The sequence below is a fragment of the Oncorhynchus kisutch genome, linkage group LG14 (assembly GCF_002021735.2).
Source record: "Oncorhynchus kisutch isolate 150728-3 linkage group LG14, Okis_V2, whole genome shotgun sequence".
NCBI lineage: Eukaryota > Metazoa > Chordata > Actinopteri > Salmoniformes > Salmonidae > Oncorhynchus > Oncorhynchus kisutch.
In genome coordinates, this window is record NC_034187.2 from 71,477,006 (window position 1) to 71,501,963 (window position 24,958).

Here is a 24,958-nt window from a genome sequence, read left to right on the forward strand (position 1 = left end):
AGTACTGGACACTTCTACAGGAGAAGGATTGATCCAAAAAACGCCTACATTTGGCTACTTTCTTATCAGCTGCGTAAATGTACCTCCACACAAGATTAGTCGTTGTGGTCAGCTGTTTCTTAGGCTTGTGCTTTCCTCTAACCGCCCTCTCCGTGCCAATCAATTTGTCAACTTACTGAGCTCTACTTATGACAGTTTGAGACATATAAATAATTGTTTTAGCTGAAACTGTCCCAGATTGTGTGTATATGGGACAAAAGGGAGGAAGGAATTGGGGGTCATTGTGGTAATCGCCAGGAATCAAACAAAAGACAAAGAATGTCAACACACGCAAACATGGATACATAAAACGTCTGGTAATGATTAAACATAGATTGATTGGTTGAGAGGAGCATTCTGGATGCCATGGGTCCCACGGAGGAGCTGTATTGTGTGTGTGTGTGCGTGTGCATGCATGTGCCTGCGTGTGTGTGTGTGAGACGTGTGTAGTGAACACACACACACGGTCTGATCTACCTACCTTGGAACCTCATGGTGTTGTTAATAAGGTCCAGGACATCAGCAATAGCGTTGTACTCTCCGACCTTCACCTCCTGACCCTCTGTTAGGAACACAAACAGAGACGGAAACATTAGTTAGGACAGCATGGACACCTCAGACAACTTCTTACTCTCAGTCCACTTCACAGCTCTCGCAGAGCATAACATTGACCCAAAATAACTATCTTTCAAATAGACAAGACTGCACTTAATCCAATGCTAGGAATACTGCAGTGTGGGGTCTCATTTATGCCATGTGTGTTTTAGCTAAGTGTGGAAATCAAGCTAATTTAATGTACAGGCACTGGGTGAATGTTTTAGATACATTTTGGTTACAATGGCCAGCAACAGTACCATACTGGGGTGTATTCATTAGTGCACAACGTAGCAAACTGTTTTGCACTTGAAAATGTTTTGCAACGGAAATGAGCATTTCTTATTGGACAAGTTCAGGTTAGTCCCTCTCTATTTCAGCCCATTTGCTTCCGTTTGTTTCCTAGTGAATAGACAAATTACCGGAGAGCTAGGTCTCCAGTGAAGAAGCCAATCATAAAAATAAAAGCAACAATAAATAAAACCAATTGCACGCTGGCATTTGTAACACAATATCCATTTACATTTTCACAGGTACAGTAAAATGAGTTTAAATTGTGATATATCCCGAGCCATAACACAAACCTCTCTCTCCTGAGTGATATTTAAACCAGCCATTTCCTTCAAGAGCCGTATTAAAGACTGATATTGGTCCCACGTGTAATATCGGCTTTCCATTGACCCTGGCACAAACACCAGCTCCATCACTCTTTCTCATAAAACAGGTGTAAACTTACACACAACACACTGGGGAGGAGGGAGAGGAGACAATTCTCTGTTTGTCTCTCTGTTTTCTCTCTCTAAGTAAGCATTTCACTGTTGTATTCGGCGCATGTGATAAATACAATTTGATTTGATTTATATCAATTAATATGCATAAAAGCGTTATGTGACTACTATGGTCCTGAGCTGCTATGTTAGGGCAAACCCTTCACCCAACTTCTGAAATTACATTTCACGCCTGTTTGTTCAATTAACTCCTTCATTCCTGTAAATCAGATTCAGATGTATACAACTAGCCTGAACCCTGGATCTGTTTGGCGTGACGACCATAGGAGCTGGCAAGACAGCATAAACAGATCAAGGATCAGTGCATTTCTGTAAATCACATTCAGATTTATGACCCAAGTGACTAATAAGATTCTACACACAGTCTCTATGGCATCATGGTATAACAGGCTAGTCTATATGACATCATGGCATAACAGCCTAGTCTATATGACATCATGGTAAAACAGGCTAGTCTATATGACATCATGGTATAATAGGCTAGTCTATATGACATCATGGTATTATAGGCTAGTCTATATGACATCATGGTATAATAGGCTAGTCTATATGACATCATGGTACAATAGGCTAGTCTATATGACATCATGGTATAACAGACTAGTCTATATGACATCATGGTATAATAGTCTAGTCTATATGACATCATGGTACAATAGGCTAGTCTATATGACATCATGGTATAACAGGCTAGTCTATATGGCTATAGAATTGGGATTCATTGAACAATGAATGAACCTTAACTGAAAGCATAGGGGGAACCACCTTAATCACACCTGGCTACTAAACTATAGGAAATGACTCAAATATGAATGTATTTTGCTTGGGTTTTGTACACTAGTTAATGTTTTTTTTAAATGCTACTATATAATAGCACTGGGCACATTATTTTGCTTTGTCAAAGGTCACAGTTATTTCCTCACTATATATACTGTAGTACCCAAGGCAGCGTCCCAGGTGACTTTGTGTAATGTGATCTGTAGGCAGATGGGCTGAGAGGGTGTCGGGTGTCGGGTGAAGTTGCCCCCTAGACGTTGATCTTGGGTCAGGTTTGCATTTTCCACAACTAATGGTTAAAGTTAGGATTGGGGAGGGGAAGCTGATCCTAAATATCTATCTTCACCACAGAGTGGGGCTGAGGGTGAAAGACAGACTCTGACAATCGGAACCTCCAGAAGGGGAATGAATGAACCCACAGTGAGCTGCTTCCACACTGCGTGAGGACAGACGACTGGGCTGAGGAGAGGATCATATCCTGGTTAAATATTGAGCCCAGGCAATCCCTCCTCTATCTCGATCTCATGTGTCAAACAGTCGTTACCCTGGGAGGGAGGGAGGGAGGGAGGGAGAATAAGGGCATGATATGAATGGAGGGAGAGAGAGGAAAAGAGGAGGATGTGGACAATGGAGGAGACAATGGAGGAGACAATGAGAGAGAGAGAGAGAGAGAGAGAGAGAGAGAGAGAGAGAGAGAGAGAGAGAGAGAGGAGCGAGAGAGAGAGAGAGAGAGAGAGAGAGAGAGAGAGGAGCGAGAGAGAGAGAGAGAGAGGTAACAGGAGACAAATAGGTGTCAAGGGGGAGGGAGAGTGGCAGGAGGGGGGAGTGATATGCCTAAGGCTAAGTGCTCATGATAACATTTCTCCCACAGCACTATTGAGCAAGCCCTCTCCAGTTCACTGATGATAACATTTCTTTGCTTATCCATGATATGACTGCCAGTTGCATTCCAATTGAAAAGCTCCATCACTCCCACAAGCAAACAGGACTGTCCGCCCTGTGGGTTTCCACACACACACACACACACACACACACACACACACACACACACACACACACACACACACACACACACACACACACACACACACACACACACACACACACACAATTTAAGCTACCACGGGGAGAACCTCTGCAGTGGGGTAGATAAGATTGGGGGAGAGTGGATTAATAAAAACATGTTGGTGCTGAGAGAGGGTAGGGCCAGGGGAGCAGGGGAGAATCCCCCAAATACAGATCACATTTCTGGGTAGAAAATCCCACCCGGCAACCCCCTGGTTCACCTGCAGTCAACAAACACTCGCTGGATTACTAGGACATCATTATCAGCCAGACAGCAACCGCAGCACCCACTCATAATAGTAGAGCAATTCAACAGAACATCACAACAATCTTACAGCATGTGCTTACCTTGAAACTGTGTGAATTTGATGGTGCCCATCCGTTCTCCGTTCCTGAACATGACTTGGCCCTGGATAGAAAAAGAATTCCAAACACTTTTAGAACATTTGGAAATGAAAACCTCTGAGGTCTCGATGCAGAATACAATGCAATTCTTACATTGTCCATATCAGCTACCAAGTTGAAACCGAACATTGTTGGTCCTTATTTAACCAGCAAAACCATCTGAATAGTTCACCCACATCAAGCCCCTGGATTAAAGTAACAACGATGGGTAACAGCAGATGCAGAGGAAGCAGTAGAGACAGACGATGAAAAGAAGCTTGATTTCATTAGAATTTAGATGCACTGTTTCTTGACATGCCACTAAGTCTTGGCACATTAACAGATTTGTGTGGACAAAGAGGGGGTCTGGCACTGGGCTTCTTATTGGATTAGAAATCTGCAAAAATGTATTTTTTAATATGAGGTAAACAAAATGATTGGTTAGCAGATTCATTTCCTGATATCCTTATAATCAAATGAGTGTCAGATTCCTGTCTGATTCCGTAAGGCCCTATCACACATCTTCTTTAGAGGGGCTTTTAGAAAAACATTTTGTAAGTGGAAATCTCACCATTGGATACTGAACAGACATCAATAGTCGCTACTACTACCATTAAAACCTCGACATGTCTTTGATGTCAACCCTGATGAAAGCAACTGGATACTAATGACACTCCACCTAGATCATCACTGATATTCCAAAAAACAACAATCAAGGCCAAATAAAATCATCAATTATATTCAGATATTTTCTGGGGGAAAAGGTCTGTCAACTAACACATTGCCTTTCCTCCCTTATCCCTCCTTATCCATCAACACTGACCAATTAATTCGTCCAGCCATCTGCCCATAGAACTCCTAAATTAAACATTTAGCTGGATCTGGGATTATTGGCGGCTACGGAAAAAAAACAGGTGAACGAGAGAGAGAGAGAGAGAGAGAGAGAGAGTTAACATGGAGCTGATTAAAGCAGCACTGGCAGAGAGATGGAAAGGGAGGAAGGCGACAGACTGAAGGACTAATTTCGTCTCAAAAACACGCAGAGGCTTTGAAGTCAGTCGCTGGGCGGGTTTCCACCCTCTGATTGGTTCCCTGTCTTTGTTTGGCATATGTGATTGTAGCTGTCTGTGTGAGCGAGGAAGAGAGCTAGTTAAAGTGACTGCCTTCACAGACCAGGATAACTGTGGTTGGATGGTGCTAAGAGTTGTCTGTTATTGTATGGAATTTAAAGGCCCAGTGCAGTCATACTTCTATTTTCCCTGTATTTTATATCTTATTGTACAACAGCTGATGAAACTAACACTGTAAAAGTGTGAAAACATTTGATCAGTGTTATATCCTGATAGTTGCTGGTTGAAAACATCATCTACACAGGACCTTCTAATCAACAGGTTTGCATGGGGGGGAGGAGTTTCGGCTTTCCATGGTGACATCATCATGCGGTAAATTGGTTATTAAACCAATATGAAAGAGAGTTCCAAACCTCTTTGCCAATAACAGCTACTTTTCAGTGTTCCCATCCCTACTCAGACCACTCTCAGACAATCCTAGCAAAATTCTTGCTTGAGAAATAGTGTTCTACTAAAAAGCCATTTTTGCCGATTTGACAGGAAATCTATTACAGTGAGGTACTTAATTGTTACCCAGAAATGATTTGATATTAATATAAAAAGGGCGGCATTGGACCTTTAAGATGTGACTGAAAGTGTAATCTCAGAGAGTGTGCTACCTACATGTAACTGTCAAAATAAAGAAAACAAGTCCGTAAATGAGGGATACACAGTATATTGAAAGCAATAAACATCCCATCATGCTTAGGGTCATGCAATAAACATCCCATCATGCTTAGGGTCATGTATAATTATGCCCTGGTTAAGTACGTGTGTGTGTGGGAGTGAAGTGCACTTGAAAGTAGTGTTTACTATAGAAATATGAGTAAACTATGTGCAGAGCCTGTGGTCTAGCGGTAAGGCACCCAACTCCTCCGGAGACCGGGGTTAAAAAAAATATCCACAAAAATATATAGTAAACAAATATATGTCAGTATGCACAATCAATACTGGGTGTTTTATTTCTAAAACATAATTTTTATATTTCACTAATTGCAGATAAATAAAATAATATTAATAGTTGTCATTATTTCTGATCAAATGTCCCTCCCACATTCTCCTGGAGCTCTGGTTGAGCTGGGGGAGGGAGGGAGTTGACCCAGACTAACAGCTCTCTCTGGGACTCAGACACCCAGCCTGTCCTTGTTGATGAGGGTGGTATCACTGCGTTTGTGGAGGTGAGATGGCGGTATCACTCTGCTACTTTGTTTCTGGAGGTGAGGAAAGGTAGGAACTGAAGGAACTGAACTTTTCCCAGACAGAGGTTCCGGTTGTAGGCTGCAGGTGTGAAAGGAGGGGGTTCCCAGGAGGGGGAGCACAGCAGCCAGAGTTGATGAAATTAGGTTGCATACACACACACGTGCATACACACACACCTCTCTGTGTCCGCCTGTAAGGACTCACTGCCCTCAGGCTGTGACACCAGCCATGGTACAGTAGTGGTAGAACAGGCCACTGTAGTCTCAATCCCTCTAGATTTATTTGCTAAAGGTATAGCTCTTCATCGCATAATCACAGCATATTGTACTGAGAACTGTGTGTGTAACACTGCTTATGCTACTGATTAGACCTGTACACACACTGATCTGGCCATGCCTATCTAGCATCACTGGGTGCGTGCAAATAGCACCCTATTCCCTATATAGTGAACTACTTTTGACCAGGGCCTCTACGGTCCCTATCCTATAGGTCCTTCCATCTGGAAACAAAGCTCGTATTATGAGGACTCATTTGGGTTCCTGGATCCTTTCACAGCATTATAAGGCTGTGTTGAGACAATGACTTATCAATGACCCAAGCCCAGCTCAGTTAATCCCTACCATTGTGTCGTTGAGTTGTCCTAATGTTTCAGCAAATGCACATTATACCAGGGGCGTTGGAAGACACGATGTTAGTAACCTAATTTATGTCCCTCTTACTGCCCTGAATACCTCTATTGATCCTACAGCTATTGTACGCAGTAATCATATGCATATGAACCAGTGTAACACTGTTAGCACTGAGGTGGTGTGCCCTACTAGGAAGTCCACTGTGTACAACTCATCCTGCACTAATACAAATAACCAGAGCATGTTTACCTCTGTTAAGCTTCCCAGTAAAGCAAGAAAACAACCAAGCATCCCAGAAAAGTGTTAAAAATAGCCCATATTAACATATGTAGCTTAAGAAACATGGTTCATAAAATCATACATTGGCTAGTAACAGGTGACACTCGTATTCTGATAATCTCTGAAACTCACTTAGATAATACCTTTGATGATACAGCGGTAGCAATACACAGTTATAAGATTTATAGAAAAATCTGAAATGCCAAAGGTGGAGGTTTAGCCCATTGGCTCAGAACAGGGCAGCATGGCAGGCCCTTGGATGTACACAGAGAGCTAACATTAATAATATGCATGTCATTCTCTCCTGGCTCAAAGTGGAGGAGAGACTGACTTAATCACTACTTGTATTTGTGAGAGTTATTGACATGTTGAATGCATCGGACACCCATGCATACCCCTCAAGACATGCCACAAGAGGTCTCTTCACAGTCCCCAATTCCAGAACAGACTATGGGAGGCGCACAGTACTACATAGAGCCATGACTACATGGAACTCTATTCCACATCAAGTAACTCATGCCAGCAGTAAAATTAGATTTAAAAAACAGATACAAATACATGTTATGGAACACATGCATAAACACTATACACACATGGATTTTGTGTTGTAGATATGTGGTAGCAGAGTAGAGGCCTGAGGGCACACACTTAATGTTGTGAAATCTGATATGAATGTACTGTAATGTTTTTAAAATTACCCCCTAATGGGGATCCATAATAAATACAAATAGAAAAAGTAATGCACTACACAGGCCAAAGGGTACTACTTGAGATCAGAACCCCTGTCTCCTCGGTTTCCTCTTCCCTCCAGGCAATAGATGAAGAGGAGGAATTCCACTGTACATGTTCATCTGTGCTGCTAACAGCCCCGGCCAAGCCCTGGAGGCTTCTCTGAGCTAATGTTTGACTTCCTCTATTGCTCTGCCACTAGACTAGATCAATAGCAGGCCGCACCCAGAGAACACATCAGACTGCCATGTGGATGGCTGTGTTCTAACCTGACACACACACACACATACACAATCAGTGTTTACACACACACACACACACAATCAGTGTTTACACACACACACACACACACACACAATCAGTGTTTAAAGGAGTTTGGTTTTAGTGGTGAAACTGACTTGCCAAACTAGTACCACTTGTTGTGGTTCACGCTGGGGTAGTTATGGCAGTGAGACGGTGGCTCTCCATGTGGGTGTAGGACATGGGTGATGTGTGTGTGGGTGGTAACACAGAGCCACGATGGGGTATTGGGTATAGTGTGTGTGTTCATCATGATTCCCTGTAATGGAAATACACACCTATATGCTGACGCTTCATAAAGGCACATCAACAAACCAATGGTATTTACTGATCTGATATGGCACTTAAATACACACAAATAACAAGCTTTTTTTATAACCTCGTTCCATGTACTGTAATCCCTGTACAGTTATCAGAAGGACCAACAATCATAGTGGTGGGAAGATAAGTAATACATTACTCCAGAGTATTAGCCTCTTATAGACCTGGAGCAACTGTGGTATATTCTTTTTGAAATACCACTTCAGGTATTTTTGTTAAACTGTTTTTTTTAATGACAAGGTAAGTTGACTTGAGACCACATTCTCATTTACAGCAACAATAGTTACAGGGGGATGACTAGTTGGCTGTGATGGTTTTAGGGCCTGATTGGGAATTTAGCCAGGACATCGGAGTTAACATCCCTGCTCTTACAATAAGTGCTATGGGCTCTTTTGTAACCTCAGAGAGTCAGGACACCCGTTTAACGTCCCATCTGAAAGACGGCACCCTACACAGGGCAGTGTCCCCAATCACTGCCCCAGGGCATTGGGATATTGTTCTAGACCAGAGGAATGAGTATCTCCTACTGGCCCTTCAACACTAATCCAACATCATCTGGTCTCCCATCCAGGGACCAACCAGGACCAACCCTGCTTAGCTTCTGAGGAAAGCCAGCAGTGGGATGCAGAGTGGTATGTGGCTGACATCACATTATGCAATACAGTGAATATGCAATGCAGCAATACAGTGAATATGCAATGCAGCAATACAGTGCGCCTTCTGTGCTGCTTTCTGAATAGATGGTAATAGTGGTGCTGTATGTTATCCCCCTGGAGACAAGCACGCACACAAACAGAGACACGCAGCTCAGGCAGCCACCCTGGCAGAGGGGCCCCCAGGGAGAAGAGGCTATCTGGGCTATCCATGTCATCCTCCCTGCCTCTGTTCTCCAGCAGCCTCCAGGGACTGGCCCACTGGCAGCCCACTTCACCCCAGAGAGGCAGAGGGAACTGGGGGAGAGAGAGGTCACAGTGGGGTGGGGGTTACGGAGAGGCTCAGGAGGACTATGGTGTACTATAATGCCCAGAGGGAGGTCAACCTTTTCTCCGTTCTCAATTCTGGTTATGACACAATCTCTCTCTCTTTTCCGCTCTACCTCTTCACCCAGCTCTCCTTCACTATTCCTCTTTCTCCCTCTATTTCTCCTTCACTATTCCTCTTTCTCCCTCTATTTCTCCTTCACCATTCCTCTTTCTCCCTCTATTTCTCCTTCACTATTCCTCTTTCTTCCTCTATTTCTCTGACACTATTCCTCTTTCTCCCTCTATTTCTCCTTCACTATTCCTCTTTCTCCCTCTATTTCTCCTACACTATACCTCTTTCTCCCTCTATTTCTCCTACACTATTCCTCTTTCTCCCTCTATTTCTACTTCACTATTCCTTTTTCTCCCTCTATTTCTCCTACACTATTCCTCTTTCTCCCTCTATTTCTCCTTCACTATTCCTCTTTCTCCCTCTATTTCTCCTACACTATACCTCTTTCTCCCTCTATTTCTCCTTCACTATTCCTCTTTCTCCCTCTATTTCTCCTATACTATACCTCTTTCTCCCTCTATTTCTCCTTCACTATTCCTCTTTCTCCCTATATTTCTCCTATACTATACCTCTTTCTCCCTCTATTTCTCCTATACTATACCTCTTTCTCCCTCTATTTCTCCTTCACTATTCCTCTTTCTCCCTCTATTTCTCCTTCACTAACCTCTTTCTCCCTCTATTTCTCCTTCACTATACCTCTTTCTCCCTCTATTTCTCCTTCACTAACCTCTTTCTCCATCTATTTCTCCTTCACTATTCCTCTTTCTCCCTCTATTTCTCCTATACTATTCCTCTTTCTCACTCTATTTCTCCTATACTATTCCTCTTTCTCCCTCTATTTCTCCTTCACTAACCTCTTTCTCCCTCTATTTCTCCTTCACTAACCTCTTTCTCCCTCTATTTCTCCCTCACTATTCCTCTTTCTCCCTCTATTTCTCCTTCACTAACCTCTTTCTCCCTCTATTTCTCCTTCACTAACCTCTTTCTCCCTCTATTTCTCCTTCACTAACCTCTTTCTCCCTCTATTTCTACTTCACTATTCCTTTTTCTCCCTCTATTTCTCCTACACTATTCCTCTTTCTCCCTCTATTTCTCCTTCACTATTCCTCTTTCTCCCTCTATTTCTCCTACACTATACCTCTTTCTCCCTCTATTTCTCCTTCACTATTCCTCTTTCTCCCTCTATTTCTCCTATACTATACCTCTTTCTCCCTCTATTTCTCCTTCACTATTCCTCTTTCTCCCTATATTTCTCCTATACTATACCTCTTTCTCCCTCTATTTCTCCTATACTATACCTCTTTCTCCCTCTATTTCTCCTTCACTATTCCTCTTTCTCCCTCTATTTCTCCTTCACTAACCTCTTTCTCCCTCTATTTCTCCTTCACTATACCTCTTTCTCCCTCTATTTCTCCTTCACTAACCTCTTTCTCCATCTATTTCTCCTTCACTATTCCTCTTTCTCCCTCTATTTCTCCTATACTATTCCTCTTTCTCACTCTATTTCTCCTATACTATTCCTCTTTCTCCCTCTATTTCTCCTTCACTAACCTCTTTCTCCCTCTATTTCTCCTTCACTAACCTCTTTCTCCCTCTATTTCTCCCTCACTATTCCTCTTTCTCCCTCTATTTCTCCTTCACTAACCTCTTTCTCCCTCTATTTCTCCTTCACTAACCTCTTTCTCCCTCTATTTCTCCTTCACTAACCTCTTTCTCCCTCTATTTCTCCTATACTATACCTCTTTCTCCCTCTATTTCTCCTTCACTAACCTCTTTCTCCCTCTATTTCTCCTATACTATACCTCTTTCTCCCTCTATTTCTCCTTCACTAACCTCTTTCTCCCTCTATTTCTCCTAATCTATACCTCTTTCTCCCTCTATTTCTCCTTCACTAACCTCTTTCTCCCTCTATTTCTCCTATACTATACCTCTTTCTCCCTCTATTTCTCCTTCACTAACCTCTTTCTCCCTCTATTTCTCCTATACTATTCCTCTTTCTCCCTCTATTTCTCCTACACTAACCTCTTTCTCCCTCTATTTCTCCTTCACTATTCCTCTTTCTCCCTCTATTTCTCCTATACTATACCTCTTTCTCCCTCTATTTCTCCTATACTATACCTCTTTCTCCCTCTATTTCTCCTTCACTATTCCTCTTTCTCCCTCTATTTCCCCTTCACTAACCTCTTTCTCCCTCTATTTCTCCTTCACTAACCTCTTTCTCCCTCTATTTCTCCTATACTATACCTCTTTCTCCCTCTATTTCTCCTTCACTAACCTCTTTCTCCCTCTATTTCTCCTTCACTAACCTCTTTCTCCCTCTATTTCTCCTATACTATACCTCTTTCTCCCTCTATTTCTCCTTCACTAACCTCTTTCTCCCTCTATTTCTCCTATACTATACCTCTTTCTCACTCTGTTTCTCCTTCGCTTTCCTCCTCTTTCTCCCTCTTTATTTTTTCCTCTCTGATTTTTCCTTTTTCTATTCCTCTATCTAACCATCCCTCTCAGCCTGTGGCCGTATCCTGCACGCGTGCACACACACACACACACAAACACACACGTCTCCTCTAACACAATTTGGTACCTGAATCGCACCGGTTTTAAGTTTGAAAAAAAGTGTTTATTAAATATTTAGAGGGGGTTGTTATAGTAGTGGTGGATTGTGCTACTAGCTCTCACAGTCACCATTCAGATTGAATGCCTAACCTTACGAATTTGGAGTTAACCTTAAACCCTTCTTAACCTTAAACCCTTCTAAATTGACATTTTGGAACAAATTTTAATTTTGATGTTTGAGAAACATGGCTACACATCTAATTCTGACAGGTTACGGTTTGGGATAGGCTTAAAACAAAAATATAAAAAATCAACTTTCTATTGCTGGATTTGAACTTGCAACCTTTAGAATCAGAGGCAGATTCTTACGCCCATCTACCATCCCCATCCACAACACCAGACCTACTTGAAGGTAACAGCGCTCACCGTTGCCCCTAGTGGCCGGTTTCCACATCATCTCCCAACGTCCTCAGACATGGATGGATGTTTTTCACGCTCAACATTTTCCCTTGTGTATCAAGAATGGTTCATCCAAGAAGGACATCCAGCCAACTTGACTAAACTGTGAGAAGATTTGGAGTCAACATGGGCTAGCATCCCTTTGGAACGCTTTCGACTTGTAGAGTCCATGCCCTGACGAATTGAGGCTGTTCTGAGGGCAAAGGGGGGTGGGGTGCAACTCAATATTAGGAAGGTGTTCCTAATGTTTGGTATACTCAGTGTATTATATTTTTGTTATTCATTATAATATTAATAACACATGTTCCCTAATGAATCACCATTACCCTTCCTTATGTCAAAGCAAGCCATGTCCCAGGCAGAATGGCCTATACAAACCAGGAGTCTATCTCCTGTTTCTGTAATGTGAGGCAGAATGGCCTATACAAACCAGGAGTCTATCTCCTGTTTCTGTAATGTGAGGCAGATTAATGATTCAATTCACCCTCTAGACAGGACACTAGTCTATCTCCTGTTTCTGTAACGTGAGGCAGATTAATGATTAAATTCACCCTCTAGACAGGACACTAGTCTATCTCCTGTTTCTGTAATGTGAGGCAGATTAATGATTAAATTCACCCTCTAGACAGGACACTAGTCTATCTCCTGTTTCTGTAACGTGAGGCAGATTAATGATTAAATTCACCCTCTAGACAGGACACAAGTCTATCTCCTGTTTCTGTAACGTGAGGCAGATTAATGATTAAATTCACCCTCTAGACAGGACACTAGTCTATCTCCTGTTTCTGTAACGTGAGGCAGATTATTGTTAAGTAAACTCTTATATCAGGAAAAGTCCATTGACTCACCGTGACGCCATAGAAGTTGGTTTCGTTCATGACGTCCAGCACCAGCCTGCCCACCTCCCGGTCGTCCACGGTGAAGTTGTGGTACATGTCCTGCCTCTCCTTGTGCTGCAGTAAATCCATGACGCGGGTCAGGGTCTTAGCTATCACCCAGATCCCATCGTAGGCGAAGCCATGGTACTTCGAGGGCTCCACTCCCTTCTGCTGCAGCTCTTTACTGTACTCCCTCTCGTACTCCTTAGGTGTCTGGATGTAGAGAGAGAGAGGAGAGTCATTTAATCAACATCCTACTCCTTAGGTGTCTGGATGTAGAGAGAGAAAGGAGAGTCATTTAATCAACATCCTACTCCTTAGGTGTCTGGATGTAGAGAGAGAGAGGAGAGTCATTTAATCAACATCCTACTCCTTAGGTGTCTGGATGTAGAGAGAGAGAGGAGAGTAATTTAATCAACATCCTACTCCTTAGGTGTCTGGATATAGAGAGAGAGAGGAGAGTCATTTAATCAACATCCTACTCCTTAGGTGTCTGGATGCAGAGAGAGAGAGGAGAGTCATTTAATCAACATCCTACTCCTTAGGTGTCTGGATGTAGAGAGAGAGAGGAGAGTCATTTAATCAACATCCTACTCCTTAGGTGTCTGGATGTAGAGAGAGAGAGGAGAGTCATTTAATCAACATCCTACTCCTTAGGTGTCTGGATGTAGAGAGAGAGAGGAGAGTCATTTAATCAACATCCTACTCCTTAGGTGTCTGGATGTAGAGAGAGAGAGGAGAGTCATTTAATCAACATCCTACTCCTTAGGTGTCTGGATGTAGAGAGAGAGAGAGGAGAGTCATTTAATCAACATCCTACTTCCAAGGTGTCAATCTAGGGGGAAAGAGGGGATAATCAATTCATCAATATCCTACTTCTTAGTTGTCTGAATGTAGGGAAAGAGTTTAGATAGGGCTGTGTCCCTAATGGCACCCTATCCCCTACATAGTGCACTACTTTTGACCAGAGCACTATGGACCTGGTCAAAAGTAGCACACTATAAAAGGAAAGCAGGGTGCCATTTTGGACGTAGAAGTAGACTAAAAAGCATGTTCAATGGAACGCTCACCCTTCCAGAGATGCCCTTGACCTGTTTCGCGCTGAGCGGTTCAAAGTCCACAGCAATGTATCCCTCCATAGCGGTTAGCAGCTTCCTGGTGGTGCAGTTGGTGGAGTTGGCCTGCTCCCACCAGTTCCCCTGGTACCAGCCTGGTATGATCCACTGGTACTTACTACCATACATGTTCAGGTTGTACGCCTGGGGGAGGGATGTTCAGTTAGTACGCACACAGGCATGTTGACGTAAACACACATCACACACAAGAACACACCTTCAATACCAGTCAATAATGTCAATATAAATAGGCTTTCAGCTTTTACTGAAGCTCATTATGGATATCACACCACACATCTGCAGCCCCCATGACAACTTGATGTGTGTGTGTGTGTGTGTGTGTGTGTGTGTGTGTGTGTGTGTGTGTGTGTGTGTGTGTGTGTGTGTGTGTGTGTGTGTGTGTGTGTGTGTGTGGAACAATACTCACACAGCAGAATACTTTGGAGGCCAGATTCTCATCAAACTGTCCGATAATGATCCTCACATCATTATCCTATAGAGATGACATAACAAACAGGAGATATGTCAGTCTTACACTATAAGCGGCTAAAGAGATGTGTCAGTCTTCCACTACAACCAGCTAAAGAGATGTGTCAGTCTTCCACTACAACCAGCTAAAGAGATGTGTCAGTCTTCCACTACAACCAGCTAAAGAGATGTGTCAGTCTTCCACTACAACCAGCTAAAGAGATGTGTCAGTCTTCCTCTACAACCAGCTAAAGAGATGTGTCAGTCTTTCTCCACAACAGCTGAAGAGATGTGTCAGTCTTCCACTACAACCAGCTAAAGAGATGTGTCAGTCTTCCACTACAACCAGCTAAAGAGATGTGTCAGTCTTCCTCTACAACCAGCTAAAGAGATGTGTTAGTCTTCCTCCACAACAGCTGAAGAGATGTGTCAGTCTTTCACCACAACCAGCTAAAGAGATGTGTCAGTCTTCCTCTACAACCAGCTAAAGAGATGTGTCAGTCTTCCACTACTACCAGCTAAAGAGATGTGTCAGTCTTCCTCTACAACCAGCTAAAGAGATGTGTCAGTCTTCCTCCACTAGCAGCTAAAGAGATGTGTCAGTCTTCCTCTACAACCAGCTAAAGAGATGCGTCAGTCTTCCACTACAACCAGCTAAAGAGATGTGTCAGTCTTCCTCTACAACCAGCTAAAGAGATGTGTCAGTCTTCCTCCACAACCAGCTAAAGAGATGTGTCAGTCTTCCTCCACAACAGCTGAAGAGATGTGTCAGTCTTTCACTACAACCAGCTAAAGAGATGTGTCAGTCTTCCTCTACAACCAGCTAAAGAGATGTGTCAGTCTTCCACTACTACCAGCTAAAGAGATGTGTCAGTCTTCCTCTACAACCAGCTAAAGAGATGTGTCAGTCTTCCTCCACTAGCAGCTAAAGAGATGTGTCAGTCTTCCTCTACAACCAGCTAAAGAGATGCGTCAGTCTTCCACTACAACCAGCTAAAGAGATGTGTCAGTCTTCCTCCACAACAGCTGAAGATATGTGTCAGTCTTCCACTACAACCAGCTAAAGAGATGTGTCAGTCTTCCTCTACAACCAGCTAAAGAGATGTGTCAGTCTTCCACTACAACCAGCTAAAGAGATGTGTCAGTCTTCCACTACAACCAGCTAAAGAGATGTGTCAGTCTTCCACTACAACCAGCTAAAGAGATGTGTCAGTCTTCCTCTACAACCAGCTAAAGAGATGTGTCAGTCTTCCTCCACAACAGCTAAAGAGATGTGTCAGTCTTCCACTACAACCAGCTAAAGAGATTTGTCAGTCTTCCACTACAACCAGCTAAAGAGATGTGTCAGTCTTCCACTACAACCAGCTAAAGAGATGTGTCAGTCTTCCTCTACAACCAGCTAAAGAGATGTGTCAGTCTTCCACTACAACCAGCTAAAGAGATGTGTCAGTCTTCCACTACAACCAGCTAAAGAGATGTGTCAGTCTTTCACTACAACCAGCTAAAGAGATGTGTCAGTCTTCCTCTACAACCAGCTAAAGAGATGTGTCAGTCTTCCACTACTACCAGCTAAAGAGATGTGTCAGTCTTCCTCTACAACCAGCTAAAGAGATGTGTCAGTCTTCCTCCACTAGCAGCTAAAGAGATGTGTCAGTCTTCCTCTACAACCAGCTAAAGAGATGCGTCAGTCTTCCACTACAACCAGCTAAAGAGATGTGTCAGTCTTCCTCTACAACCAGCTAAAGAGATGTGTCAGTCTTCCACTACAACCAGCTAAAGAGATGTGTCAGTCTTCCACTACAAACAGCTAAAGAGATGTGTCAGTCTTCCTCTACAACCAGCTAAAGAGATGTGTCAGTCTTCCTCCACAACAGCTGAAGAGATGTGTCAGTCTTTCACTACAACCAGCTAAAGAGATGTGTCAGTCTTCCTCTACAACCAGCTAAAGAGATGTGTCAGTCTTCCACTACTACCAGCTAAAGAGATGTGTCAGTCTTCCTCTACAACCAGCTAAAGAGATGTGTCAGTCTTCCTCCACTAGCAGCTAAAGAGATGTGTCAGTCTTCCTCTACAACCAGCTAAAGAGATGCGTCAGTCTTCCACTACAACCAGCTAAAGAGACGTGTCAGTCTTCCTCTACAACCAGCTAAAGAGATGTGTCAGTCTTCCTCCACAACAGCTGAAGAGATGTGTCAGTCTTCCACTACAAACAGCTAAAGAGATGTGTCAGTCTTCCTCTACAACCAGCTAAAGAGATGTGTCAGTCTTCCTCCACAACAGCTGAAGAGATGTGTCAGTCTTTCACTACAACCAGCTAAAGAGATGTGTCAGTCTTCCTCTACAACCAGCTAAAGAGATGTGTCAGTCTTCCACTACTACCAGCTAAAGAGATGTGTCAGTCTTCCTCTACAACCAGCTAAAGAGATGTGTCAGTCTTCCTCCACTAGCAGCTAAAGAGATGTGTCAGTCTTCCTCTACAACCAGCTAAAGAGATGCGTCAGTCTTCCACTACAACCAGCTAAAGAGATGTGTCAGTCTTCCTCTACAACCAGCTAAAGAGATGTGTCAGTCTTCCTCCACAACCAGCTAAAGAGATGTGTCAGTCTTCCTCCACAACAGCTGAAGAGATGTGTCAGTCTTTCACTACAACCAGCTAAAGAGATGTGTCAGTCTTCCTCTACAACCAGCTAAAGAGATGTGTCAGTCTTCCACTACTACCAGCTAAAGAGATGTGTCAGTCTTCCTCTACAACCAGCTAAAGAGATGTGTCAGTCTTCCTCCACTAGCAGCTAAAGAGATGTGTCAGTCTTCCTCTACAACCAGCTAAAGAGATGCGTCAGTCTTCCACTACAACCAGCTAAAGAGATGTGTCAGTCTTCCTCTACAACCAGCTAAAGAGATGTGTCAGTCTTCCTCCACAACAGCTGAAGAGATGTGTCAGTCTTCCACTACAAACAGCTAAAGAGATGTGTCAGTCTTCCTCTACAACCAGCTAAAGAGATGTGTCAGTCTTCCTCCACAACAGCTGAAGAGATGTGTCAGTCTTCCACTACAACCAGCTAAAGAGATGTGTCAGGCTTTCACTACAACCAGCTAAAGAGATGTGTCAGTCTTCCACTACAACCAGCTAAAGAGATGTGTCAGTCTTCCTCTACAACCAGCTAAAGAGATGTGTCAGTCTTCCACTACAACCAGCTAAAGAGATGTGTCAGTCTTCCACTACAACCAGCTAAAGAGATGTGTCAGTCTTCCACTACAACCAGCTAAAGAGATGTGTCAGTCTTCCACTACAACCAGCTAAAGAGATGTGTCAGTCTTCCTCTACAACCAGCTAAAGAGATGTGTCAGTCTTCCTCCACAACAGCTAAAGAGATGTGTCAGTCTTCCACTACAACCAGCTAAAGAGATTTGTCAGTCTTCCACTACAACCAGCTAAAGAGATGTGTCAGTCTTCCACTACAACCAGCTAAAGAGATGTGTCAGTCTTCCTCTACAACCAGCTAAAGAGATGTGTCAGTCTTCCACTACAACCAGCTAAAGAGATGTGTCAGTCTTCCACTACAACCAGCTAAAGAGATGTGTCAGTCTTCCACTACAACCAGCTAAAGAGATGTGTCAGTCTTTCACTACAACCAGCTAAAGAGATGTGTCAGTCTTCCTCTACAACCAGCTAAAGAGATGTGTCAGTCTTCCACTACTACCAGCTAAAGAGATGTGTCAGTCTTCCTCCACAACAGCTGAAGAGATGTGTCAGTCTTTCACTACAACCAGCTAAAGAGATGTGTCAGTCTTCCTCTACAACCAGCTAAAGAGATGTGTCAGTCTTCCACTACTAAGAGCTAAAGAGATGTGTCAGTCTTCCTCTACAACCAGCTAAAGAGATGTGTCAGTCTTCCTCCACTAGCAGCTAAAGAGATGTGTCAGTCTTCCTCTACAACCAGCTAAAGAGATGCGTCAGTCTTCCACTACAACCAGCTAAAGAGATGTGTCAGTCTTCCTCTACAACCAGCTAAAGAGATGTGTCAGTCTTCCTCCACAACAGCTGAAGAGATGTGTCAGTCTTCCACTACAAACAGCTAAAGAGATGTGTCAGTCTTCCTCCACAAGCAGCTAAAGAGATGTGTCAGTCTTCCTCTACAACCAGCTAAAGAGATGTGTCAGTCTTCCACTACAACCAGCTAAAGAGATGTGTCAGTCTTCCTCCACAAGCAGCTAAAGAGATGTGTCAGTCTTCCACTACAACCAGCTAAAGAGATGTGTCAGTCTTCCACTACAAGTGAAAGAGAAATGATTGGCTACAAGAGAAGCTAATCATTATCAGCAGTTATATCACAATACTGCATGTTGCATAATATACATATTCTATGCAAATATCACCACATTAAGTATTCCTAAACAAAAGAAATAGCTGTTGTAGCGTCAGTATTTGATTGTGTATTGAAATTAAACATGTGATATAGGCACTTTAAAGATGTACAATCTTAATTTGACCAGTTTCTCACAGAGGGAAAATAATCCTGCAGCAAAAGGACATGTGAATTGTTATGTAGATTATAAATAATGAACATTTGTGTAGGTTTTGATACATTTTGAGATAAGATGAATAAATTCTGACAATTTAAAGTGGAATTTACAAACTTACAAACCGCACAGGAAAATTGATTGTGATTAAATTACTTATTTGTTATTATTAAAATCCAACCAGTCATTTGAAGATTATCACATCAGTGTGATTTTCACCTCATCAGTGATGTGTAAGGACAACAGGGAACTGGCCTGCTGATGTGGGTGGTGTTCTTTGTTCCAAATGGCACCCTATTTCCTTAATAATAGTGCACAAATTTCAACCATGACCATATGGCTCTGATCAAAAGTAGTGCACTATAAAGGGAATAGGGTGCCATTTAGGATGCACTTGGGGTGTTTCTTAGCTGGCTATAGGGCAGAGGTCAGGCAAACAGGCAGCAATATCACAGGCAGCAACTGTCCACCAATGACAACTCAGCCATTACTGTCAACAGTGAGAATTGTTTCCTATCCACTGGGCCAGAAGGAGAGATCTGCATTGAATTGAGAGCACATGCTAGCTGATTAGGTTAGTAAATCATTTACCAGCTCTTCTGTAGGAGCATTGGAGGTTCCCGGGTCTCCATCCGAGAAGAGCAATCTGTCACTACTCTGTGTTGGTGGTGCACTGCATAGACTGCCCCAACCCATACAATCACACACAAACCATTCGATTCATCTTGAAACAGGAAGGCCATGACTGAAAGTGAAGCTTGACTCAGGTGCCGGACTCTACAAGTCTATCAAAACACTGCTCAGAGCAAGACTCAAGCTGTATCTCAAATTTCCCCCTATTCCCTATGGGCCCTGGTCAAATGTAGTGCACTATGTACAGAAGGGAATAGGGTGCCATTTAGGATGCAACTTAAGCCACAGGCATCAAGTCTAAAAAAGGTCAGTTTTGACTGATGAAGGATTTCTATGAGGATTTCTTGAACCATAGCAACAGTGAATGGTCTTTTCCATTGCCAACAATGCATTACATTACACTGTTCATTTAGTGAAAAAGCATAGATAGTCTAGTGACCATGGTCAATATCTGTCAAGTAACGCAATAAACAATCATAGACTTTCTCTGAAATATAGAACATTGATATATCATCGATATGCCCGCTATCATTGTGACATGCTATGGGTGCTTTATAACATTTGTATAGATCTCGTGGCTATACAGGCCAAAGCATTTTCGATGTTACCCGCTATGCACTTTCCAATGGTTGACTGAAATGTAGGTAGAGGGTGGCTACTATATGGGACAGGAATTAATTTGGTCAAAAACCTTTCATTTCCCTTTGCGCCATAATGAAATAATCTTCCTGAGAGTCCATAATTGCTGTGACAAAAACAATTTATACATTTCTTCCTCAACATAAATGATTTTGCCATCAGTGAAATTACTTAACTTCAACTGTAAAAGTCCATACATTTCTGTGAAGTAAAACAACCGAAAATGTCACTCAGTCAGAGTTTCTAAACCATACTGTACTGTCTTTGAGTCAGTCATGTGCCTGGTCTAAATAACAAACTGGCTAGTTTGCCTGTCTGTTAAGAGAAGTGTGGGCTGTACGTTGATCCTGCTTCTCTGATTGGATAGAGTGAAGCTGTATTTCTCCATCCACTCACTTCATCATTTCACCCGATCACTCTTCCTCATATGTTCTTGGTCTGATCATTTAGATTGCTGCTGCCACCTACTATGATTAATCACACCGTAAGGGCGGTTTGCTATCAAGCTATCAATGTGCAAAATATCTACCAAGTGGGCCAAGGTTAGGGGAAAAATATGAAACTAACATACATTCTGACTGAGTGAAAGCAAACTTGGCTGCCCACTGGAAGTTGAGGACACTCAGACACAGGCACACACACACACACACACACACCCCTAAGTGTGTTGTTCCTGCAGCTTTTTTGGAGGGCATAGGGCCTCCCAACTGGTGGCCAAGTGGGTGGGCCTATGCCCTCCAAGTCCCCTCAACGGCTGCACCCCTGCCTAGTCATGTGAAATCCATAGATTAGGGCCTTTCGGCAATTTATTTAAATGTACAGATTTTCTTATATGAACTGTAACTCAGTAAAATCTTTGAAATTGTTTCATGTTGCATTTAAATAAAACACTTCCATTTTTTCAGTATATGTTAATTAGATTGAAGCACGGGTGCATCAATCGACTGTAGGGGGCCACCCTGCCCCACAATACCTACAATGTTGCATTGGACTGTACTCAGAGCCAGAGTGCATGCTGGGAGCAAGCAGAATAGTTGGAGCTTTTGTGTGGACCACTCTGCTTTGAAGCCACTTTCCCTTTTCAGAACCCTTTTGGCTCGGGTTGAACCTGGATCTCGCAGGGCTCTGGTCCTCCTGGGCCTGAATGGTGCCACTGTTCCCTGGAGGAAGGCACTTAACCAAAATGACTCCAGCTGTTAGGGAAGTGGAGATGGACAATTCCAGCACAGAGAGACCTGGCACCATTCACCATGCTCTGTTCCTGGACCCAGGGGAAAATTGGGCTTCATACTGTATTTGGTTCCACGATGTGAAAAATGGGCCCCGGACTAGAGGTCTCCGAGTTTCAGTGTGACAATTCTCAATACTGGTTTGTAATTGACATGTGGTGCTAGTTGCAGGTGGAACTGTTACACGTAGCTACCGTACTTTAACTTCTTGGTGACAGGGTGGCAGTATTGAGTAGCTTGGATGAATGTGCCCAGAGTAAACTGCCTGCTACTATGTCCCAGATTCTAATATATGCATATTATTAGTAGTATTGAATAGAAAACACTCTGAAGTTTCTAAAACAGTTTGAATGATGTCTGTGAGTATAACAGAACTCATACGGCAGGCAAAAACCTGAGAGAAATCCAACCAGGAAATGGGAAATCTGAGGTTTGTAGGTTTTCAACTCTTTGCCATTCCAATATACAGTGTAAATGGGGTCATATTGCACTTCCTAAGGCTTCCACTAGATGCCAACAGTCTTTAGAACTTTGTTTGAGGCTTCTACTATGAAGGGGGGCTGAATGAGAGGGGATTGAGCCAGGTGTCTGGCAGAGTGCCACAGGCTCGTGACACGCGGTCACGAGAGAGTTAGCTCTCGTTCAATTGCTTTTCTACAGACATAGGAATTCTCCGGTTGGAACATTATTGAAGATTTATGATAAAAACATCCTAAAGATTGATTCTATACTTATTCTGACAAGTTTCTACGGGCTGTAACGGAACTTTTTGAACTTTTCGTCCGACGTTCGGCTGGACCTGAATGCGCGTTTGGATTTGTTTACCAAACGCCCTAACAAAAAAAGCTATTTGGACATAAATTATGAACTTTATCGAACAAATCAAACATTTATTGTGGAACTGGGATTCCTGGGAGTGGATTCTGATGAAGATCAAAGGTAAGTGAATATTTATAATGCTATTTCTGACTAATGTTGACTACACAATATGGCGGATATCTTTTTGGCTGCTTTGTTGTCTGAACGCTGTACTCAGATTATTGCATGGTTTGCTTTTTCCGTAAAGGTCTTTTGAAATCTGACACAGCGGTTGCATTAAGGAGAAGTATATCTCTAATTCCATGTATAACACTAGTATTTTCATCAACATTTATGATGAGTATTTCTGTAAATTGATGTCGCTCTGCAAAATCACCACATGTTTTAGAACTACTGAACGTAACACGCCAATGTAAAATGAGATTTTCTTTTATATAAATATGCACTTTATCGAACAAAACATACATGTATTGTGTAACATGAAGTCCTATGAGTGTAATCTGATGAAGATCATCAAAGGTGAGTGATGAATTTTATCTCTATTTGTGCTTTTTTGACTCCTCTCTTTGGCTGGAAAAATGGCTGTGTTTTTCTGTGAGTGTAACGGCTGTCGTCGGTGGAAGAAGGTGAGGACCAAGGTGCAGCGTGGTAAGTGTTCATGGTTTTTAATAATACTCCAAACTGAACACTGAATAACAAAAACAACAAAGAAACAACCAAAACTGGTCTGTCTGGTGCAAACACACAAAGAATGAAAACAACCACCCACAAAACACAAAGGAAAACAGGCTACCTAAATATGGTTCTCAATCAGGGACAACGATAGACAGCTGCCTCTGATTGAGAACCAGATCAGGCCAAACGCAGAAATAGAAACTATAGAAAAACTAACATAGACTGCCCACCATACTAAATAAAGAAAAAACAAAGGAATAAAGGTCAGAACGTGACTGTGAGTTGGTGGTGACCTAACATAATCGTTTGTGGTGCTTTCGCTGTGAAGCATTTTTTAAATCATACACTGTGGCTGGATTAACGAGAATGTTATCTTTAAAATGGTGTAAAATACTTGTATGCTTGAGGAATTTTAATTATGAGATTTTTGATGTTTTGAATTTGGCGCCCTGCACTTTCACTGGCTGTTGGCGAGGTGGGATGCTACCGTTCCACATATCCCAGAGAGGTTAAGGTTGTTCTGTTTGGGTCCTGGTGGTCTCTGGGATGGAGTTTTGTTATGGCTATTTTGTTTGACTTTCAGATCAGGTGGTTAGAGTACAGTATGTATTAACCAATGGCAACAGCTTGCCAGACATTTGCTTATTCCATGCTGGCGATGATGTTAGTAACTTTACTCTTGATGTATTTGCAGGGGTCAACGTAGCGACACTAAAAACACAATGAGGCTGTGTAAAGAAACACTAGGCATGGTGACATGGCTTTACTAAAGACTGTGGCTGCCTATTCCCTGTATAGTGCACTACTTTTGACCAGGGCACATAGGATGCCATTTGGGTCACAGCCTGAATGAAATAAACAAGGTCTGTTTATGAGAATGTACACATACTGTATATCAGATTTATAGACTGACACTGTCGTATTTCTACCATTACAGCACAACAGTCTAGCTTTGATGATTACTTCATGGCAAGGGCACACATTACTAGATCTTATAATGGACATTGTCTAACGCGCCGTTCACAAACTCCATTCCTGGAGAGCTATTGGCACATGCAAGTCTTTGTTCCAGATGAACACTAAAACACCAGTTTCAAACAACCGACTGACTGTGGTCTTAAGTCTGGACCGTGGCCAGCTTCATCCGGTTTGTTAGTGCTGGCCTGTAACAAAAACCTGCACAGTCAATAGATACAAGACACTTTATTGCCAAGCAACCAAGGTTAGTGTTGTTTGTTTATGGTACAGCATGGTGACTCTGAAGTGCAACAAATACACATATACAACTTATTCGGAGAGTATTCAGACACCTTGACTTTTTACACATTTTGTTAAGTTACAACCTTATTCTAAAACGGATTACATTCTTTTTTTCTCATCAACCTACACACAATATCCCATAATGACTAAGTAAAAACAGGTTTTTACCTGTTTTTTTACTGAAATAATTATTCAGACCCCTTACTCAGCACTTTGTTGAAGCCCCATTGGCAGCGATTACAGCCTCGTCTTCTTGGGTATGATGCTACAAGCTTGGCACACCTGTATTTGGGGAGTTTCTCTGCAGATCCTCTCATGCTCTGTCAGGTTGGACGGGAAGCGTCACTGCACAGCTTTTTTGTCTTGGCTGTGTGCTTAGGGTCGTTGTCCTGTTGGAAGGTGAACCTTCGCCCCAGTCTGAGGTCCTGAGCGCTTTGGAGCAGGTTTTCATCATGGA

The 24,958-nt window shown here is 42.6% G+C and overlaps 1 protein-coding gene across 1 annotated transcript in view; it reads right to left on the reverse strand.

Moving 5' to 3' along the window:
- LOC109904662 (gamma-aminobutyric acid type B receptor subunit 2-like) overlaps positions 1 to 24,958 on the reverse strand; it is a 350,185-nt gene that overhangs the window by 136,536 nt on the left and 188,691 nt on the right. The window contains exons 5-9 of the mRNA XM_031788884.1: positions 14,685 to 14,750; positions 14,213 to 14,401; positions 13,113 to 13,355; positions 3,612 to 3,672; positions 521 to 601 (exon numbers count right to left, since the gene is read on the reverse strand). Of these exons, the coding sequence (XP_031644744.1) occupies positions 521 to 601; positions 3,612 to 3,672; positions 13,113 to 13,355; positions 14,213 to 14,401; positions 14,685 to 14,750 (640 nt within the window). The remainder of the gene's footprint in view (positions 1 to 520; positions 602 to 3,611; positions 3,673 to 13,112; positions 13,356 to 14,212; positions 14,402 to 14,684; positions 14,751 to 24,958) is intronic.